General features: G+C 44.2%; 1 protein-coding gene across 2 annotated transcripts in view; it reads left to right on the forward strand.

Moving 5' to 3' along the window:
- Positions 1-19,198, forward strand: part of LOC126161330 (gamma-tubulin complex component 5) — a 147,319-nt gene that overhangs the window by 74,378 nt on the left and 53,743 nt on the right. For both annotated transcript variants that reach the window (XM_049917089.1, XM_049917088.1), the window contains one exon: positions 12,747-12,966. In XM_049917089.1, coding sequence (XP_049773046.1) covers positions 12,747-12,966 — 220 coding nt within the window. The remainder of the gene's footprint in view (positions 1-12,746; positions 12,967-19,198) is intronic.

Raw genomic sequence — 19,198 nt, forward strand, 5'->3', positions numbered from 1 at the left:
AAGTAAGATGGGGCTGGATGTTTTAGCTGTTAGTGACATTCGGGTAAGGGGTGAGAAAGAAGAGGAAGTGGGAGAATACAAGGTCTATCTGTCAGGAGTCAAAGCAGGAATAGGACAATGGGGTGTAGGGCTTTACATCAGGAAAGAAATGGAACCCAGCGTAGTCGCAATAAGGTATGTAAACGAACAACTGATGTGGATAGATTTGACAGTGTCTAGCAAGAAAATTAGGATTGTGTCAGTATATTCGCATTGTGAAGGGACAGATCAAGATAAGATGGATAGTTTTTATGATGCACTCAGTGATGTAGTTGTTAGAGTAAAGGACAAGGACAGTGTTCTGCTCATGGGTGATTTTAACGCCAGGATTGGAAATCGAACAGAAGGGTATGAAAAGGTTATGGGTAAATTTGGAGAGGATATGGAGGCCAACAGGGACAGGAAAAAACTCTTGGATTTCTGTGCCAGTATGGGCTTAGTAGTCACAAACTCCTTTTTTAAACATAAGAACATTCACCGGTATACTTGGGAAGGCAGGGGAACCAGATCTGTCATTGACTATATAATAACAGATCAGGAATTCAGGAAGGCTGTGAGGGACACACGTGTATTCAGGGGATTCTTTGATGACACTGATCATTATTTAATCTGCAGTGAAATTGGGATTGTGAGGCTGAAAGTGCAGGAGGTCAGGTCCATGTGTAGGAGGATAAGAGTGGAGAAACTTCAGGATAAGGAAATCAGGCACAAGTACATAACAGCGATCTCAGAAAGGTACCAGTTAGTTGAATGTAGTCAATTACAGTCATTGGAAAAGGAATGGACAAGGTACAGGGACACAGTACTAGAAGTGGCTAAAGAATGTCTTGGAACAGTAGTGTGTAAAAGTAGGATGAAGCAAACAGCTTGGTGGAATGATACAGTCAAGGCAGCCTGTAAAAGGAAAAAGAAGGCGTATCAAAAATGGCTACATACCAGAACCCAGGTAGACAGAGAAAATTATGTTGAAGAAAGAAACAAAGCCAAACAGATAATTGCAGCATCCAAGAAGAAATCGTGGGAAGACTTGAAACAGGTTGGAGACTATGGGTCAAGCTGCTGGAAAACCATTCTGGAGTGTAATTAGCAGTCTTCGAAAGGGAGGTAAGAAGGAAATGACAAGTATTTTGGACAGGTCAGGAAAACTGCTGGTGAATCCTGTGGATGCCTTGGGCAGATGGAGGGAATATTTTGAAGAGTTGCTGAATGTAGGTGAAAATGCAATCAGTAATGTTTCAGATTTCGAGGTAGAATGGGATAGGAATGATGATGGAAATAGGATCATGTTGTGGCGTAGCAAGACAGCCACGCCTCTTGGAAGTAGCCGAAAGGCACGCGTTAAGCTCACGCAGATGGGCGTGAGGTCTGAAACAGGATACGTAATGAATGCTATAAAGAAAAGTACGTAGCTTCTGTAATACTTAACTTTAATCCATCATTTGTATACAGCATTCTTGATGATACAAGTGAGACTCTCTCTAGAAATGGTTAATGGCGCCTTGCTAGGTCGTAGCCATGGACTTAGCTGAAGGCTATTCTAACTATCTCTCAGCAAATGAGAGAAAGGCTTCGTCAGTGTAGTCGCTAGCAAAGTCGTCGTACAACTGGGGCGAGTCCTAGTACGTCTCTCTAGACCTGCCGTGTGGTGGCGCTCGGTCTGCAATTACTGACAGTGGCGACACGCGGGTCCGACATGTACTAATGGACCGCGGCCGATTTAAAGCTACCACCTAGCAAGTGTGGTGTCTGGCGATGACACCACAGATCACATTTGAGGAAGTGGAAAAAATGGTCAATAGATTGCAGTGCAATAAAGCGGCTGGGGTGGATGAAATTAAGTCGGAACTCATCAAATACAGTGGAATGTCAGGTCTTAAATGGCTACACAGGATATTTGAAATGGCCTGGGAGTCGGGACAGGTTCCATCAGACTGGACAAAAGCAGTAATCACACCAATCTTTAAACATGGAAACAGAAAAGATTGTAACAACTACAGAGGTATCTCTTTAATCAGCGTTGTGGGTAAAATCTTCTCAGGTATTGTTGAAAGGAAAGTGCGAGTATTAGTTGAGGACCAATTGGATGAAAATCAGTGTGGGTTTAGGCCTCTTAGAGGTTGTCAGGACCAGATCTTTAGCTTACAGCAAATAATGGAGAAGTGTTATGAGTGGAACAGGGAATTGTATCTATGCTTTATAGATCTAGAAAAGGCATATGACCGGGTTCCTAGGAGGAAGTTATTGTCTGTTCTACAAGATTATGGAATAGGAGGCAAACTTTTGCAAGCAATTAAAGGTCTTTACATGGATAGTCAGGCAGCAGTTAGAGTTGACGGTAAATTGAGTTCATGGTTCAGAGTAGTTTCAGGGGTAAGACAAGGCTGCAACCTGTCTCCACTGTTGTTCATATTATTTATGGATCGTATGTTGAAAACAATAGACTGGCTGGGTGAGATTAAGATATGTGAACACAAAATAAGCAGTCTTGCATATGCGGATGACTTAGTTGTGATGGCAGATTCGATTGAAAGTTTGCAAAGTAATATTTCAGAGCTAGATCACAAATGTAAGGACTATGGTATGAAGATTAGCATCTCCAAAACGAAAGTAATGTCAGTGGGAAAGAAATATAAACGGATTGAGTGCCAAATAGGAGGAACAAAGTTAGAACAGGTGGACGGTTTCAAGTACTTAGGATGCATATTCTCACAGGATGGCAACATAGTGAAAGAACTGGAAGCGAGGTGTAGCAAAGCTAATGCAGTGAGTGCTCAGCTACGATCTACTCTCTTCTGCAAGAAGGAAGTCAGTACCAAGACTAAGTTATCTGTGCACTGTTCAATCTTTCGACCAACTTTGTTGTATGGGAGTGAAAGCTGGGTGGATTCAGGTTACCTTATCAACAAGGTTGAGGTTACGGATATGAAAGTAGCTAGGATGATTGCAGGTACTAGTAGATGGGAACAATGGCAGGAGGGTGTCCACAATGAGGAAATCAAAGAAAAACTGGGAATGAACTCTATAGATGCAGCAGTCAGGGAGAACAGGCTTAGATGGTGGGGTCATGTTACACGCATGGGAGAAGCAAGGTTACCCAAGAGACTCATGGATTCAGCAGTAGAGGGTAGGAGGAGTCGGGGCAGACCGAGGAGAAGGTACCTGGATTCGGTTAAGAATGATTTTGAAGTAATAGGTTTAACATCAGAAGAGGCACCAATGTTAGCACTGAATAGGGGATCATGGAGAAACTGTATAAGGGGGGGCTATGCTCCAGACTGAACGCTGAAAGGCATAATCAGTCTTAAATGATGATGATGATGATGATGATGATGATGATGATGATGAATGTAACAGCTAAAGGATGTTTGTATTGATGTCACTGACTGAACTTCAAATTTCGCCTTAGATCGGAATATGAACCCAGTTCACAAATTTGCATTGTTGTGGAACACTAAACTTTGATTAACTGAACGATGATCAATTATGATCTAAATTAGTAGGAGACACACTTGACATCACCACTAATTGGCTATTTATATGATGGTTGCACTTCACTTTCAGGAATTAATTGTACATCATACATACACAGTATTTATATGTGGAGGTTTCGTGTTCTGAAGATGGAGGAAAACAAGCAGGAGGAGTACTCTTTCTATTTGTTTCTGGAAATCATTCTGTAGCATAAAATTGTAATTTTAATAGTATCTTGCATATTGGTATCAGAGGCTGATTTCTTTCAGCCAGTTTCAGCAGATGTTCTCTTAGTCTTATTCTAGCTGCTGCACAGTATTTTTGTCTGAACAAAATGTCAACTTAAATTGTTTCTCACTTAAGTCCAAGAATTGGCTCACTCTTTCAGACAACACCCAGTGAGCTCATTGGAACTAATTATTGTCCTTGGCACAAACATCGGAATAGTCAGAGTATACAAAAATAAAACATAAAGAAATAAAATGTAAAACAAAAATAAACAAATAAATACATAAATAAAGAAGTAGATGTAATTGTCAGTGCTTAAGGCTCTTGAACACTAAATTCTGTCCACCGTAGTGGCCTAGAAAGTTAGGAAAAGAGCAAGCAGCATTTCAGGCAGTAGGATTTCAGACTTAATACAGCCATATTTTCCTTATGATCAGTAGTCATTTGGCAGCTGGTAATTGATCCGCACCTGGTGTTTGCCATTAAGTGTTGCAGCCAGGTTGACATCAAATGCAAACCGATGCCAAGTGTGCCATCTTATCACAATAGGCTTTCAGCTGTTTGCTGAGCATGATGCAAACGTACATGTAACAGATAGTTGGCAATGGATTTAGGTGGGTTCCTATGCAGACTAATCTTCTAATAGTTAATACGTTTTAAGGCCATTGTCATTCAGTGATAAAGAGACTATCATCCTGTCACCACAGACTGGGGGGGGGGGGGGGGGGGGGGGGGAAGGAAAAAAACGGGATAAAAAGAATCATCAGTACTTACCAGGCATTCAATTGCAGATAAGTGGATCCATAGTCCACCATGTAACTACTAAGCTGCCAATTAACGTCTGATTAACATCACATAGTCTATTTTTAAATGTTCTTGTTTGCCACCCATGCTTCTTGTACATGGTGAGTGGCACTCTATCGTAATTCAGACAATATTATGAAAAGAATAGATTGCTACTCACTATAAAGATGACATTGAGTTGCAGACAGATGTGACGGAAACACTGTTGATAGAAGTTTTGTGCCAGAGCCTTCTTCACAAAAGAAAATGCACATACATTCACACAAGCAAGCACACCTCACACGTGACTGCTTTCTCTGGTGGCTCTGTACAGAATGTAAGTGAAACGGGTCAAATGAGAACAGTAATCTGGAGTGGGGCAGGGAAGATTGAGGGAAAGCAGGGAACAGGTCAGGGACGAGGAATCAGTGCTGCTGGGTGGTGCGCTCAGGGACTAACGGTAGCAGGACAGTGCTGCCTGATGCAGTGTCAGAAGACCATGAGGGAATAAGAGTGGGGGGGGGGGGGGGGGGGATGGAGAGTGGAAAGGAGAGCTGAAGAGAAGAGAGAAAGACTGGTGGATGCACTGCACCAAGCAGTGCACAAAGAGGGCGATGGTAGTTGAATTGTGAGATGACAGAACAGGGGGCAGAAACTGTTGGGTGGAGGGTGAAGGAGCAATAGGATACCTGCAGAAAATATGTTTTGTGGATAACTCCCCTCTGTGCAGTTCAGAAAAGGTGATTGTAGAGGGGAGGTGTATGAAGAATGAGGTAGTGTCACAGAGCACCTTACTATCTATGTCCTAACAAACAACTACTTTTTCTAAGCTACTTCCCCTTCCAATCACAATCTCTTTCCACAGGCATCACATCCCTGTGGAAGAGCTAGACGAAAGACTTGCCCAGTTCACCCACTCAGCACCTGTTCCAGTCCTGTCAAAGGCTTAACCTACCCGGGTAAACTTAGAAAGCAACCATATCATGTACCAGCTCTGCTGCAATCATTGCTTGGCTTTCTATATTTTCCCCCCCTGCGGGGTTAGTGGTAAGAATAGGCCCGTGGTATTCCTGCCTGTCGTAAGAGGCGACTAAAATGAGTCTCAACTGTTTTGGCCTTTAATGTGATGGTCCCCTGAGGGGTTTGACCACTCTATTTCAAAATTTTCCATTAGTGCGTACCATTTGGGGAAGAACACCTTGCGTGGTGCTTTCTATATCCATCTTGTCCTAAGATCTGGCACACCCGATATTGTCATGGAGTTGGACTTACACCGAGCTTCTGGCCACATCAGCTGCAGTGTGTTCTGGGTAGCATACATTCCCTCCATTGTGCACTTCCATCTTTGCCCTCATGATATACATGGATATTTGACACCCAACATCCAGCACGGTAGTCAGTCCGTTGTGGTGGGGTCGTCGTGTACCCTCTTGGTGGTAGCCCCCTGACTATACAGGGATTGCACTGCTGATGATGCCTGAGCTGCTACCTCCCCACGTATGCCAAGGAGTAGGTGCCTATCCCTCTGGGGCATCAGGACTCCCGGCAAAGGCCATCCTGACAGGTGGTCTGTGCTGTGGCTGGGTGGTGCCCATGGGGAGAGCCCCTGGTCAGAGTGGGTGGCATCAGGGCGGATGACCCGCAAAGAAGCGTGGTATATCATCTCTCGCTTGTGGGCCTCCACCAGCAGTCTCTAAGCAATCGAGGTCTAACCTCAATGGCAAGAAATATTATCCGAGATCATTTCCCTCCCTGGCCACTCCATGGGAGGAACGTGTGGCGAAAGACGGCAGTGCAGATTATTCACCTCGGTACCTCGTCTGTACATGAGTTGATGGTGAATCATTTATGCCGACCAAGCCTCAGTTTTTTGTGGAGCATATAGATGATTAGTTCGGGGAGGTGGAGGACTTGTCCAAAATGCGCTCTGGTTCCATTCTAACCAAAACAGCATCCTCTGCCCAGTCACGGAGGTTGCTCGCTTGTGACAAGTTGGGGGATGTTTCAGTTACCATCTCACCCGATAAGAGTCTAAACATGGTCCAGGGTATTATATTCCACAGGGATCTATTTGTGCAGTCAGACGATGAACTACGCGCCAACCTAGAACCACGAGGTGTTCACTTCATCTGGCACGTCCAACGGGGTCCGAGGGATAATCAGGTAGCCACCAGTGCCTTCATCTTGGCCTTCGAGGGTGATGTCTTACCCGAAAAGCTCAAGGTGATGGCTTACCGCTGTGATGTGTAGCCATATCCCTCCTCCGATGTGGTGTTTTAAATGCTGGAAGTTTGGGCATATGTCATCCCGATGTACTTCCGACATCACGTGTCTAGATTATGGATGCCCTTCGCATTCCAATACTCCATGTGCCCTGCCTCCCATCTGTGTTAACTGTGGAGAACCCTCCCATCTGTGTTAACTGTGGAGAACACCATTCCCCCTGCTCGCCGGACTGCCGGGTATTCCAGAAAGAATGGAAGATGGTAGAATATAAGACCCTGGACCGCCTGACCTACACTGAGGCCAAGCAGAAATATGAGAGGCTACATCCTGTGCCAATGACGTCAACCTACGCTACTGCTGCAACAATGGTTCTCCCATCTCCCGTGTCGTCACGTACAGTTGGCTTTATGATCTGTCAGCATCCACCGGCCCCCGTGATTGTTGGGGGTCACTTCACTCCCTGTTGCTCCTGCTCCATTTACTTCAGGAGCAACCCCCCCCCCCCCCCCCCCCCCCCCCCCCCCCCGCTCCCCCACCCACCCATCGGGGACATCAGTTCCCACTTACCAACCGGAGAAGCGTAAGACTTCTTAGGCTCCTCTCGCCAGGAACGGGTCCGTTGGGGACCTTCCTTCGCAAGTTCCGTCCAGCAGAAAAGCGGACACCTGCAAGTGGCTGAAACAACCACCGGTCGCTGGTTGTAGGGCCTCACGGTTGTCGTCTGTCCCTGAGACTGACCCAGTGAAGCCCTCCCAGCCTGAACCACCGAAGGCAAAACGCAAGAAGCAGAAAAAGAAAAAGGTTCCCAAAAATCCCGACATTGCTGTGGCACCTGTCCCACCGCTTTCTACAAGCTTAGTGTCAGGATGAGGTCGAGATTCTGGCGTCTTCTGAAGACCTGGATCTCGCTGGACCCTTGGACGCAATGGATGTCACTCGCGCGGGTACTGAACCGGTGGCAGCAAGTGACCCAGCGGCGTAATCTGCCTCCCCAGTCCTTTCACGCCTTTCTCAGCCATGGACAATGTCATCCTCCAGTGGAACTGTGGCTGTTTCTTCCACCATTTGCTGAGCTCCGACAACTTCTCAGCCTTCACCCTATCTTCTGCATTGCTCTTCAAGAAACTTGGTTTCCAGCGATGCGAACCCCTGCCCTCCGTGGCTATCGGGGTTATTATAAGAACCAGGCAGCTTATGAAAGGGAATATCTGGTGGCGTCTGCATCTATCTCCTTGACTCTCTTCACAGCGAGTCTGTTCCTATACAAACACCTTTGGAGACTGTCGCTGTTCGGGTGTGAACGCCACAGACTGTTACTGTCTGCAGTCTCTATCTTCCATCGGATGATGATGTCCCGCAGTATGTCTTGGCTGCGCTGATAGCCCAATTGCCGCCACCTTTCCTGTTACCGGGCGACTTCAACGCCCTTAACCCTCTGTGGGGTGGGTCGGTGGCAACAGGTTGAGGTGCCACCATTGAGCATGTATTGACACAGCTCGACCTTTCCATTTTAAATTATGGTGCCTTCACACGTTTCAGTGTGGCACATGGCACGTACTCCACCATCGACCTTTCGATCTGCAGCCCTAGCCTCTTACCATCTGTCCAACGGACTGTGCATGACGACCTGTGTGATAGTGACCACTTTCTGTCACTGCCACAGCATCTCTCTTCTAGGCGCTCTTGCAGATGGGCTATGAATGAGGCTGACTGGGACTTGGTCTCCTCCATGGCCGCTATTGCAGCTCTTTCTAATCAAGCCATTGATGCGGTGATTCACTTGGTCACCATCGGCATCGTTACTGCTGCAGAATCTGCCATTCCCCATTCTTCTGGGTCCCCTCGGTGGTGGACTGTGCCTTGGTGGTCACCTGCGATCGCCGAGGCGATTAAAGATCGCTGGCGGGCGCTCCTGCATCACAAGTGACATCCCTCAATAGAATACCTCATCGCCTTTAAACGGCTGCGTGCACGGGCCCGCTGCCTTATTCGCCAACACAAGCAGGAGTGCTAGGAATGGTATGTCTCCACCATTGGCCTCTATATCTCTCCATCGCAGGTTTGGGCCAAGATTAGGTGCCTCTATGGCTATCAGACCCTTGTCAGCGTCCCTTCGCTCTGAGTGGAGCAGTTTTTACTGACTCCGATGTAATTGCAAACTGCTTGGCAGAGCATTTTGCTCCGAGTTCCACTCTGCGAATTACCCAATGGCCTTCCGCTCCATTAAAGACCAGGTGCAACCTTGGAGCCTTTCATTTCACACCTGCCATCCTGAATCCTTCAATGTTCCATTCAGTGATTGGGAACTCCACAGTGCCCTAGCTGCTTGCCCTGATACAGCTTCTGGGCCAGATCGAATCCACTGTCAGATGCTGAAACACCTCTCAGTGGACTGCCAGCAACACCTCCTCACCCTTTACAACCGTATCTGAGTCGAGGTTGAGTTTCCGTCACAATGGCGGAAAAGCATTGTTATCCCCATTTTGAAACCTGGCAAGAACTCATTAGAGGTGGACAGCTACCGCCCCATTAGCCTCACCAGCGTTCTTTGCAAGTTGCTTGAACGCATGGTGAGCCGGCGGTTGAGTTGGGTACTCGAGTCTCAGGGCCTTCTAGCTCCGTTTCAGGGTGGGAGAGGTTTGCCGCTCTGCCGCCGGCAGCCTGGTGAGCCTGGAGTCAGCCATCCGTACGACCTTTGCCCGCCGTCGGACCTCGTCGCTGTCTTTTTTGACATGCGGAAGGCGTAGGATACGACATGGTGCCATCACATCCTCTCTACGCTTCATGGTTGGGGTCTTCGGGGTTCGCTGCCGATTTTCATATGAAATTTTCTGTCGCATCGTACCTTCCGCGTGCAACTCGCGGCCTCCCATAGTTCCCCTGAGTTCAGGAGAACAGGGTACCACAGGGGTCTGTCTTAAGTGTCTGCCTGTTTTTAATTGCAATTAACGGCCTCGCTGCGGCGGTGGGAACGTCTGTCTCAGCTTCCTTGTATGCTGACGACTAGTGCCTCTACTATAGCTCCATTGGCATTGCAGCTGTTGAACGTCAGCTGCAGGGCGCTATCTGCAAGGCGCAGTCTTGGGCTGTAGCGCATGGCTTCCAGTTTTCGGCTGCCAAGACCTGCGTTATGCATTTCTGCTGGCAACGCACTGTTCACCCTGAGCCGCAGCTTTATCTTGACGGCAAACCTCTTGCTGCAGTGAAGACACATCGGTTTCTGGGTGTGGTTGTGTTGGCGGCATCTTAATGCTCTGCGATGCTTGAGCCACACCAGCTGGGGCGCCGACCGATCTAACCTCTTACGGCTCTACCAGGCGTTAATCCAGTCCTGCCTGGATTATGGGAGCCTGGCTTATGGTTCAGCATCCCCTTCTGCATTGCGGGTGCTGGACCCAATTGTTCACAGCGGAATCCGACTTGCCACTGGTGCTTTCCGGACCAGCCCTGTGAACAGCATACTTGTGGAGGCAGGTGCCCGTCCACTGCGATTACAGCACCAACGTTTACTGGCCGCTTATGCTACACCTGTTTGTAGCATGCCCGGGCATCCAAATTATTGTCTGCTGTTCCCTCAGTCGGTCGTCCGTCTCCCAGAACGTCGGCCCTGGTCGGGCTGTACGATCACGGTCTGCGTCAGAGAGCTTCTCTTCGGGCTTGGGTTTTTTCCTCTTTCACCTCCTTTTCGGGCCCCCCTGCGTACACCCCCATGGTGTGTGCCCCGCCCTTGCCTTCGGCTTGATTGGCACAGAGCCTGAAGGACTCACTCCCTCCAGAGGTCTTCTGCCGCCGCTTTCTTTCCATCCTTGCCACGTATCAGGGCTCTGGCATTGTTTACACTGTCGGTTTGATGGTTGCTGGTCGTGTCGGTTATGCTCTCACTCTAGGGGATCATTACGAACAATGCTCATTGCCAGCTGGCTGCAGCATTTTCACTGCTGAGCTGGTCGCCATCTTTCATGCCCTAGAGTATATCTGCTCCTGCTCAGGTGAGTCCTTCATTATCTCATTATCTGTAGCAACTCCCTGAGCAGTTTACGAGCTATTGACCAGGGCTTCCCTCTCTCTCGTCTGGTGATGGCTGTCCAGCAGTCCCTCCATACTCTTGCCCGTTGTGGCTGCTCTATGGTTTTTGTGTGGACCCCTGGCCATGTCGGCATCCCGGGCAATGAACATGTTGACCGCCTGGCCAAACAGGCCACCAGTGAACAAACTCTGGACATTGGCCTCCCGGAGACTGATTTGCGGGCAGTCTTACGCCGCAAAGTTTTCGCGCTTTGGGGCGCTGAATGGTGCGATCTGACTACACCCAATAAACTCCTTGCTATCAAGGAGATGACGACTGTGTGGCGGTCATACATGCGAGCCACTCGCAGGGACTCTGTTGTCCTTTGTCGGCTCCACATTGGCCACACCCGGCTGACGCACAGATATTTACTGAGCCGTGAGGACCTGCCTCTATGTCGCTGCGGGGCGGCTTTGTCAGTGGTCCACATTTTGTTGGGCTGTCCCCTTTTAGCTGTGCTCAGGCAGACATTTGTGCTGCCTGATACGCTCTCTGCCCTTTTAACAGATGACACTGCCATGGCAGGCTTAGTTTTGCATTTTATTCAGGCAGGGGGCTTTTATCACTTAATCTAAGTGTTTGTCCTTTTTTGTGTTGAGTCTGGCCTTTGGCCTACAGTTTAGGACTGAGTTTTTAATGTGTCTCTCGGTGGTTGGCTTTTCCCTTTTTGTCTCTATGGTCGGCCAACCACTGTCACACTCTGTGTGCTTTTAATTCCTTTTGTCTGGTCTCTGTCTAAGTCTTTCTTGTCCTGTGTCGTCTGTCGTCTTTTCCATTTTTTTTTTTTTTTATTCTGTGTGGGTGTTTTTAAGTTTTAGAAAAAGGGACCGATGACCGTAGCAGTCTGGTCCCTTTAATGCCACAAACCAACCAACCAACCTTTCTATATTTTATGACTACCAACCAGCTGCCCACCAAGATGAATGGTCACCGCCAAACTCCGGCTAAGAGCAAAGTGTCTCACCCTGTGGAACAACATGCAGCATGAACATAACATGCTTGATTTCAGTGGCAGCTTCACAACCAGGTCGTCTTGATCCTCCTCTCCACTACCAGCTTTTCTGAACTGCTCAGATGGGAGTTATCGTTACATGTTCTTCAATCTGAAATCATCCCAACCTCAACCTACAGGAACCTACTGTCCCCACACGCTCCACCCAATTATTTCCATGTCCTCTGTCCTGTCTCCTCATAGTTTTCCTCCCCCCACCCTCGTTGTGTGCTACTCTCTGCTGGTGCACTCACCACTCTTTTTCCCTTCTCTGCTCGTCTCCTTTGTACTCTCTGTTTTCCACCCTGTCACTTCCCCTTAGCCTCTTGACGCTGCACCTGGCAGTCCTGTCCTACCACATCTAGTCCATGCACGCTCTGTCAGCCACTGCTGATTGCTCTTCCCCCACCTATACTCTGCTGTCCCTCTCCCTTCCCTGATCCACTCCAGATTGTTGCTCCTGTTTGATGCGTATCGGTTGCAGTCTGGCAGGAGTGCTTGCTTGTGTGAAAGTGTGAATGTTTTTCTTTCTGAAGAAGGGTTTGGCCGAAAGCTTATGTGTAACAATATTTTCGTTGTGCCTGTCTGCAATTCAACATATCATCTTCATGGTGAGTAGCTATCTATCCTAATTCATATTATTGTTGTTGTTCCGTCCCAGATTTTCCATTTATTGATTGTTCTGTTAAAGCAGAATGTCTAGTTGGTAACTGTACAGTTCTTAACTTCATTTGATTTTAGGAAGACTCATTGTAGTATAAATGAATTATAAGCAGAGAAGCCAGTGCTATTAAGTGAAGTTGTTTTCTTTGTGGTTAACAAAATATTAGATTTGATCTTAGGGTAACACTAATTTCCCTTATGTTTTAGACATGTTGTTGATACAGTTTGTTCTTATATTTTTGTGCTGTGTAAAAACATATAAAATTCCTTTAATTACAGGCTTATACAGAAACTGTCCTCTGGATGTTTCCCTGTAAAACCGTTGTTGGAATCTGTATTCAGCTACTTCATTTATGAGAAACATGGTACTGCGTGTTCACTAGTGAAAAATATATTGCATTCTGAATACAACATTGCAGTTCAGCTCTCTGTTGTAAGAAATATTTATCTCATGGAGGGAAGTGACATGGAAAAATTCTGTTCACATGTATTCAGGGAGGTATGATTACCATTACTTATTTATTTTGTTTATTTATTTGCTGTCTGTATAACAATCAGGTTTCAGGCATGTCATGGTTGTAGTTCACATGTACATTGAGATACAAGGTTGTACTAATTATTGCATTTCTCTCAGCAGTGAAAGATAAATGCATAAATTGATATAAAAAGTGAAGATTGAAAATTATCAGGTTTTTTTTTTTTTGTATATGCACTAATACCTTTACAAGGAGACTCACAGCATTTCTTTGTTACTAAATGCTTCAGTTTATTCTTTAAGGTATTTAGATTAGCTATCTTAAGATCATGTGGATCTGTTGTAAAAAAAAATTGTTCCTGTTGCATGTGTACTGCGGTTTTCAGCTTTTTTATTACTTCTGTGGAAGTTTCCCTTCCCTGTCTATTGTCATTATGTACATAAATATTAATTGCATTATGTTCTGTACTTGGTTTCACAAATATCATTGTCTGCAAGACGTACATAGAGTGGTTAGTAAGTATTTTATATTTTTTTTTAAATTTCTCCACCAGGCTCTCCCTTGTTTATCTTGTAATACATAATGTATGCCATTATTGTACTTATGTCCTATCCAGTGAGATAGGTGTGCTTTGCTAGAGCATTATATATTCCATGCATGAATGTTATATGGTGTAAGAAGTTAAAAATAGTTTTACAAATATAAGGTCCATCAACAGCACCAATACAAGTGCGGAAGATGGAAATTCTGACAAAAAGTAGTCCCAAAGTGGGATTGCATCTGCCAAAAATGTTGGTGGCGATTATGGAAAACATGATGAGTGTGTGGAAGCTGTGGAATCAAAAATTAGTGTTCTATACCACAGTGACACAAATGAATACCAAAGCAGGAAATTTGCAACTAGCCATATGTATGTCCATGATTTGTAGTGATGCCTTGGTTATACAGAGTATCCCACATAAAACCAGTACACCTTATGCCTGACATTCAAGTAACAACGAAATAACTAAAAAAGAACAGATAATAGTCATGTTAAAAAACCTGTAGTTACCTGTTTATCAGAGACACTGGAAGTGGTGGCCATGGGCATCCAGGCAAGCTGATTTCATGTGCTGGTGTTACCAACTACACACTGTAATTCTGCAGGTGTGAAGTTCTTAATTTCTGTCATAATGTTCTGTTCAAGACTGTCTATTGTGCAAGGATTGTCAGCATACACTTTACTTTTTAGTGTGCTCTATAAATAAAAGTCACACTATGTTAAGTCCGGGGGCCTTGGGGACCAGGGGCCTGTGCTGATAAGTCTGTCTTCAGGGATCATGTTGGTGACACGGGCCGTACTTTTACTGGATGTGTGAGCAGTTGCTCCATCTTGTTGGAATACTGCACACAGCTTCTCTGCATCTGTTGGTTGTGCATAGAAAGAATCAGAGATCTCTATATATTTGGCACTGTTTAAGGTACAACTGAAAAATATCAGGCCAATAATGCGCATGTTGGACAACACATACTGAACACCTATCTTCTATAAATGGAGAGGCTGTTCATGCAGAATATTTGGGTTGTCCTGTGACCAGATCTGCAATTCTGAGAGTTTGCATAGCCTGCTGACAAATGAAACTAGGCCACATCTGACATGAAGTAAAGCAAAGGGCCCAAGTAACAGTTAGCAATTGATGGTAATAACAGGTTAAAATAATGAAATCTCTCTTTTTTCCTGATCCTTAGATTTCAGCTCTTGCACCAGAGTCACACGATGGACTTTTAATTTTTTTTTTTTTATCTGATGACATGATTTAAGAGATGCACCAACATTCTGTGATAAACTCCTTTTTGACTTAGTGGGGACTTCACAAATGTCCATATGAATTCAGTCTGTAGTTTCAGGTATCCTCACTGTTGGTCGCCTATTCCACTGCACACTTCTGAACAGATCCTACAGCCCTCCATTTCTTGTATAGATGGCGAATAGTGCTAGTTGTGGGGAATTTCCTACCAGGATACTGCACTTCAAATATTTCTTTACATTACTTGATGGAACCTATCTTCATGTAACACTCCACAATATCAGCTTGCTATTCTAATGCGAACTACCCAGTTTCTGTAACAACTCAGCAATAAGAGCTTCTCACAACAGCACAGCTGTACTCTGATAAAATACAGTCTAGCCATCTTTCGAGACAAGTCTTACTACTTCACAAGCAATTTGACTGTAGGTGATTAACTGGTGCGTGATGTGTACCGCTTTTATGTGGGACACCCTGTACATAATGTGCTAGACTTTGGTGATGGTGAGGAATGAAACCTCCAAATGGTACTGAAAAAGACTGATAATCACTTTATGCCAAAAGTAAATGTAACACTTGAAAGGTACTTATTCAGCTCCTTACAACAAAAACATGGCGAGACAAAACTGAACAAAATGGATTTCTGTGGCCGGGAGCTATTAAGGAAATTAAATACATTCATGTAATTAGGCTAAAATATGTTATTAGTTTCAGTTTTGTGATTTTTATTTTCATGTTTTTGGCAGTCGAGCATTAATCGCCATGCAGAACAATGATGCTGTATTCGTTGGTTTGCTAAAGAAATTTGGCTTTTATTAAGCTTTCTCGCTGAGGCAGCAATTTATTTGAAGTGAAGTGTTTCATTCCACACTATTGGCTAGTTTCAACTTTTAGCTGAATTTCAAGTGCATGTTTTCACCTTCTGGCACATATGGCATCATGTCATAATAAAAAACCAAATTTCATTGTGAATCTGGATGCACAAATGTGCATTTTAAGCCAAATTATACATTTTAGTGTGGTTTATGAAATTCTGATGCTCTTGGAGTACCCTCTGATACTGTCTTGTTTCTTTTATGATGTAATGTAAGATCTCTTAATACTTTATACATGTGAACATATGGGCTTCTTACATAATTGTAGCTGCACATACACAGTAGTGTCTGTTTGCTGGCACACTCTAGCTGTTGGTAAACTAACTTATTTCTGACAGGTTCAGGACAGTATTGCGAATGCTGGTTTGAAAATCATTAATTACAAAGTAAATTTCCTTTTACGCAAGATGAATTATGTTACGTGTGAGAACGTCGATGGATTTCTTAAACCACAGAGTGTTTGACTCTCATTTAAAACTTAAGACTCTGAGGATCAGCCACTTAGAAAAATTTCGAGCTCAGAAGACCAGACATTTATGTCATTATTTAAAATTTTATTGACACATTTGTGTGATGTATCTTAAAGTGTAACAAACACAAAGAAAGACCAATATTATAAATGAAAGCTTAGCTTTTCTTGTAGCTTATTAATCTTCAGGCCATTTATTTATTCAAATGACATTTTTACAGAGCACATTAAATCAGTACGTAAATTCTTGCATTCTTCGTTCTTCCCTCATTAATTTCAAGCATTGTGACTTCCGTCTTTGGAGATCCTCAGTGTTATGACGGTGTTTTCTTTTTCTCTCATGTTCTTCCCTGAAGATCACCTGAATATTTTTCCTGTTTAAGTTTCTGTTGTGTATGCCCATTATCTCACTGTTTGCTTCTTTGATGTCATTTAACGTCTGTGTAAACCACACTGGTCATCCTCCAAGATTCATTATTTTATTAATGATTTGTTTAGTGTACCTCTCATTCTCCACTCTTGCCAAATTTCCAAAGAATGACATTCTTGTTTTGCACATAGTATGTGTTCTGTTCTCTCCATGTTTGTAGATTACTGTGTTGGATCGTGGTCTGTTGTATTCTGTTCCCACTGTTGAAAACTGTGTTATCAGTAAAATATCACACTGAAAGTTGCAATCCAAGGGAATAGAATTTAAAAAAATATAGATGTTACTGAAAGTACATAAATTTATTCCTCTGTAAATATCTTGTCATTCACATAAATGTGTTTAGTTTACGTTTATGGGAGTTTGATAATATGTCTTCTGTTGAATACCATTGGAACACCTAGAGGGTCCTACTAACATCAAGTATCACTCAACCGTAACTGTTGAACTGTTCCCTTTGCACATGAACTGTGGTAAGACAAATAATCCATAATTAGGAGGAGCCAGATCTGAATTTTGGGGAGGATACAAAAGGATTTCATACACATCTCCGCAATTTGATCTTCAAGCTTTCTCAGGATAATCGATGGATTTTTGAGTTTTCATCCAAATTAGTGTCGTTTCACATTATATTTCAGCAGCTTTGTTAGCTGCCTTCTTCAGGTGTTAGAGTGCAGATCTCATTTGCATGCTGTCTATATTTTGCTGAGAGTCCAGACCCTCTGTTCGACCTGCGTCAGAATTTCCTGTTATCACCATAAACAAACAGATGGTCCCACAGTGCGAATTTCACACTTTTTGTGTCTTCTCCTGCATGGATCTACCCTCGTACCAAAACCTTATGTCCACTTCCATCCATCTTCCAAGGGGGACAGTCACCAGTAAGATTTATCCAAATAGATATGCATCAGGTCAAACTGAAGAAGACTGAATCAGCAGGTTAAAGATAGAGAGCATACAGCATATGGTGTGTTACTTTGTTCTAGAGGAACCACGGTTATCATATGGATAGCTTTAATGTGTGGCAAATGATATGGCTCAGGGAGTGGGGACTTAATTTAACCATACATTAACTATAATGATATGGTGTGATTTCACATGCCTAAAGGCTTTGAAAAAGTCTGTTATAATTCCCAGAGTGGCATAAGGATTTCCCATAGAAAGTGCGCTTGTAGCATTATACTGACTGGCTTTATGGGAAAGAAACTAGTTGGATGACCAACTACAGTTTTACATGGAGCCAGTAAAACACAGGCTCTCATAAATGACTTTGCACATTCGATAACTAGGTACAACTTGGGAAAGTAATGAAAATGGTTTTCTGATACAAGCAACCTAGATAAAGCGTAAGGTACCACTAGTTTACAAAAAAAAAAAAAAAAAAAAAAAAATCATATGTCACCTGCATGAATTTGATTTTTGAAAGTGGGATATTTCTGTAGGATCCTTCTTCACTGAGCAGTATTGCTGCTCCAGTCTTGAAAGGCTACCTCAGATAGGTTTGCTGTTGTTATTTCTGCTAACTATTTTAATATTTATGTAGGGAACACTTGAGTTGTAATTGTTTGTTGTCCCTTTCGCCATTTGTTGATAAAGCACTATAGCTATTGATGCAGCTAAGAATTTAGAGGCAACAGGAATAGGTGGGCTATAGAATTTAGATATTCTACAAAGAAATCCATATGTGTACATCTTAATCCCTTTTCTTTAAAGGCAGAATTGCAGTTTAAAGGAACTAAAAGCTACATGATATTTCTTGGCTAAATATTTGATAAGTTGTTCTAGTTACTAAATGAGGGAAAAAGTGCATCAAGATTTTCGAGATATTCGGAAAAAGTGCGTCTAGATTTTCGAAATATTCTTGATAATTCAAAATGCCTCACTGGCAGGGACTTTTTGGCATATTGTAATCAGGGAGTAAAGTTTGCCATAGTGGCCTGCACAACTAGCCCCATGTCCAGCCTGTGTGGAGGGACTGGTGAGCTGTCACTTGCCACTCCAAGGCAACTTTTCATGGTGTGACATATACAGAGCTCTGCCTTTATTAAAACTTACTATCACAATTGCTGGTGTTCATTAATTGGTGAATGACTGCAGTATATCCACTTAACCTATCACTATACCATCTGATGAGTGAACCACCATTCATTTATGTTCTATTTAGTCTTGTCAGAGAGGAGCGTGGGTAGCAGAAAATATTGGTTCCACCCTATGTGAGAGTGCTTTTGGGATGAGTTGGGACCAGGGGGAGTGTACTCTACCCTGAAAGTAGTCTATTGTAATGTGGAGGGAGGAATGATGATGTAACTTTGTTTTGCCAACAATGAAATCCCCTATGGGGCTCGCCGCTCTTTGGCAGGCTCGTACTTGGGTACTGTGGGGCCCCAGCCTTTGCAGCATCTTTTCCCTTCTGTGCTGCACATCTGCCCTCTTGCTTTTATTTTTCCCCTCCATTGGGGAACGTGTCTGGGATGTTTTTCGAAATGTGTTCTGCATATTCAGTAGCTGATATCAGAACAGTCTCTTCACTGTTTTTCGTCCCCCCCCCCCCCCCTCTCTCTCTCTCTCTCTCTCTCTCTCTCTCTCTCTCTCTTTCTCTTTCTCTTTCTTTTTCCCTCTGTTTCAGCATTTAAGGTTCCTCTTTTTTTCTTCCCCCCCCAGTGCGCTCCTGAAGGCCAGCCTGTGTGTCTGACATCT

Source organism: Schistocerca cancellata, chromosome 2, assembly GCF_023864275.1.
Source record: "Schistocerca cancellata isolate TAMUIC-IGC-003103 chromosome 2, iqSchCanc2.1, whole genome shotgun sequence".
In the NCBI taxonomy this organism is placed as follows: domain Eukaryota; kingdom Metazoa; phylum Arthropoda; class Insecta; order Orthoptera; family Acrididae; genus Schistocerca; species Schistocerca cancellata.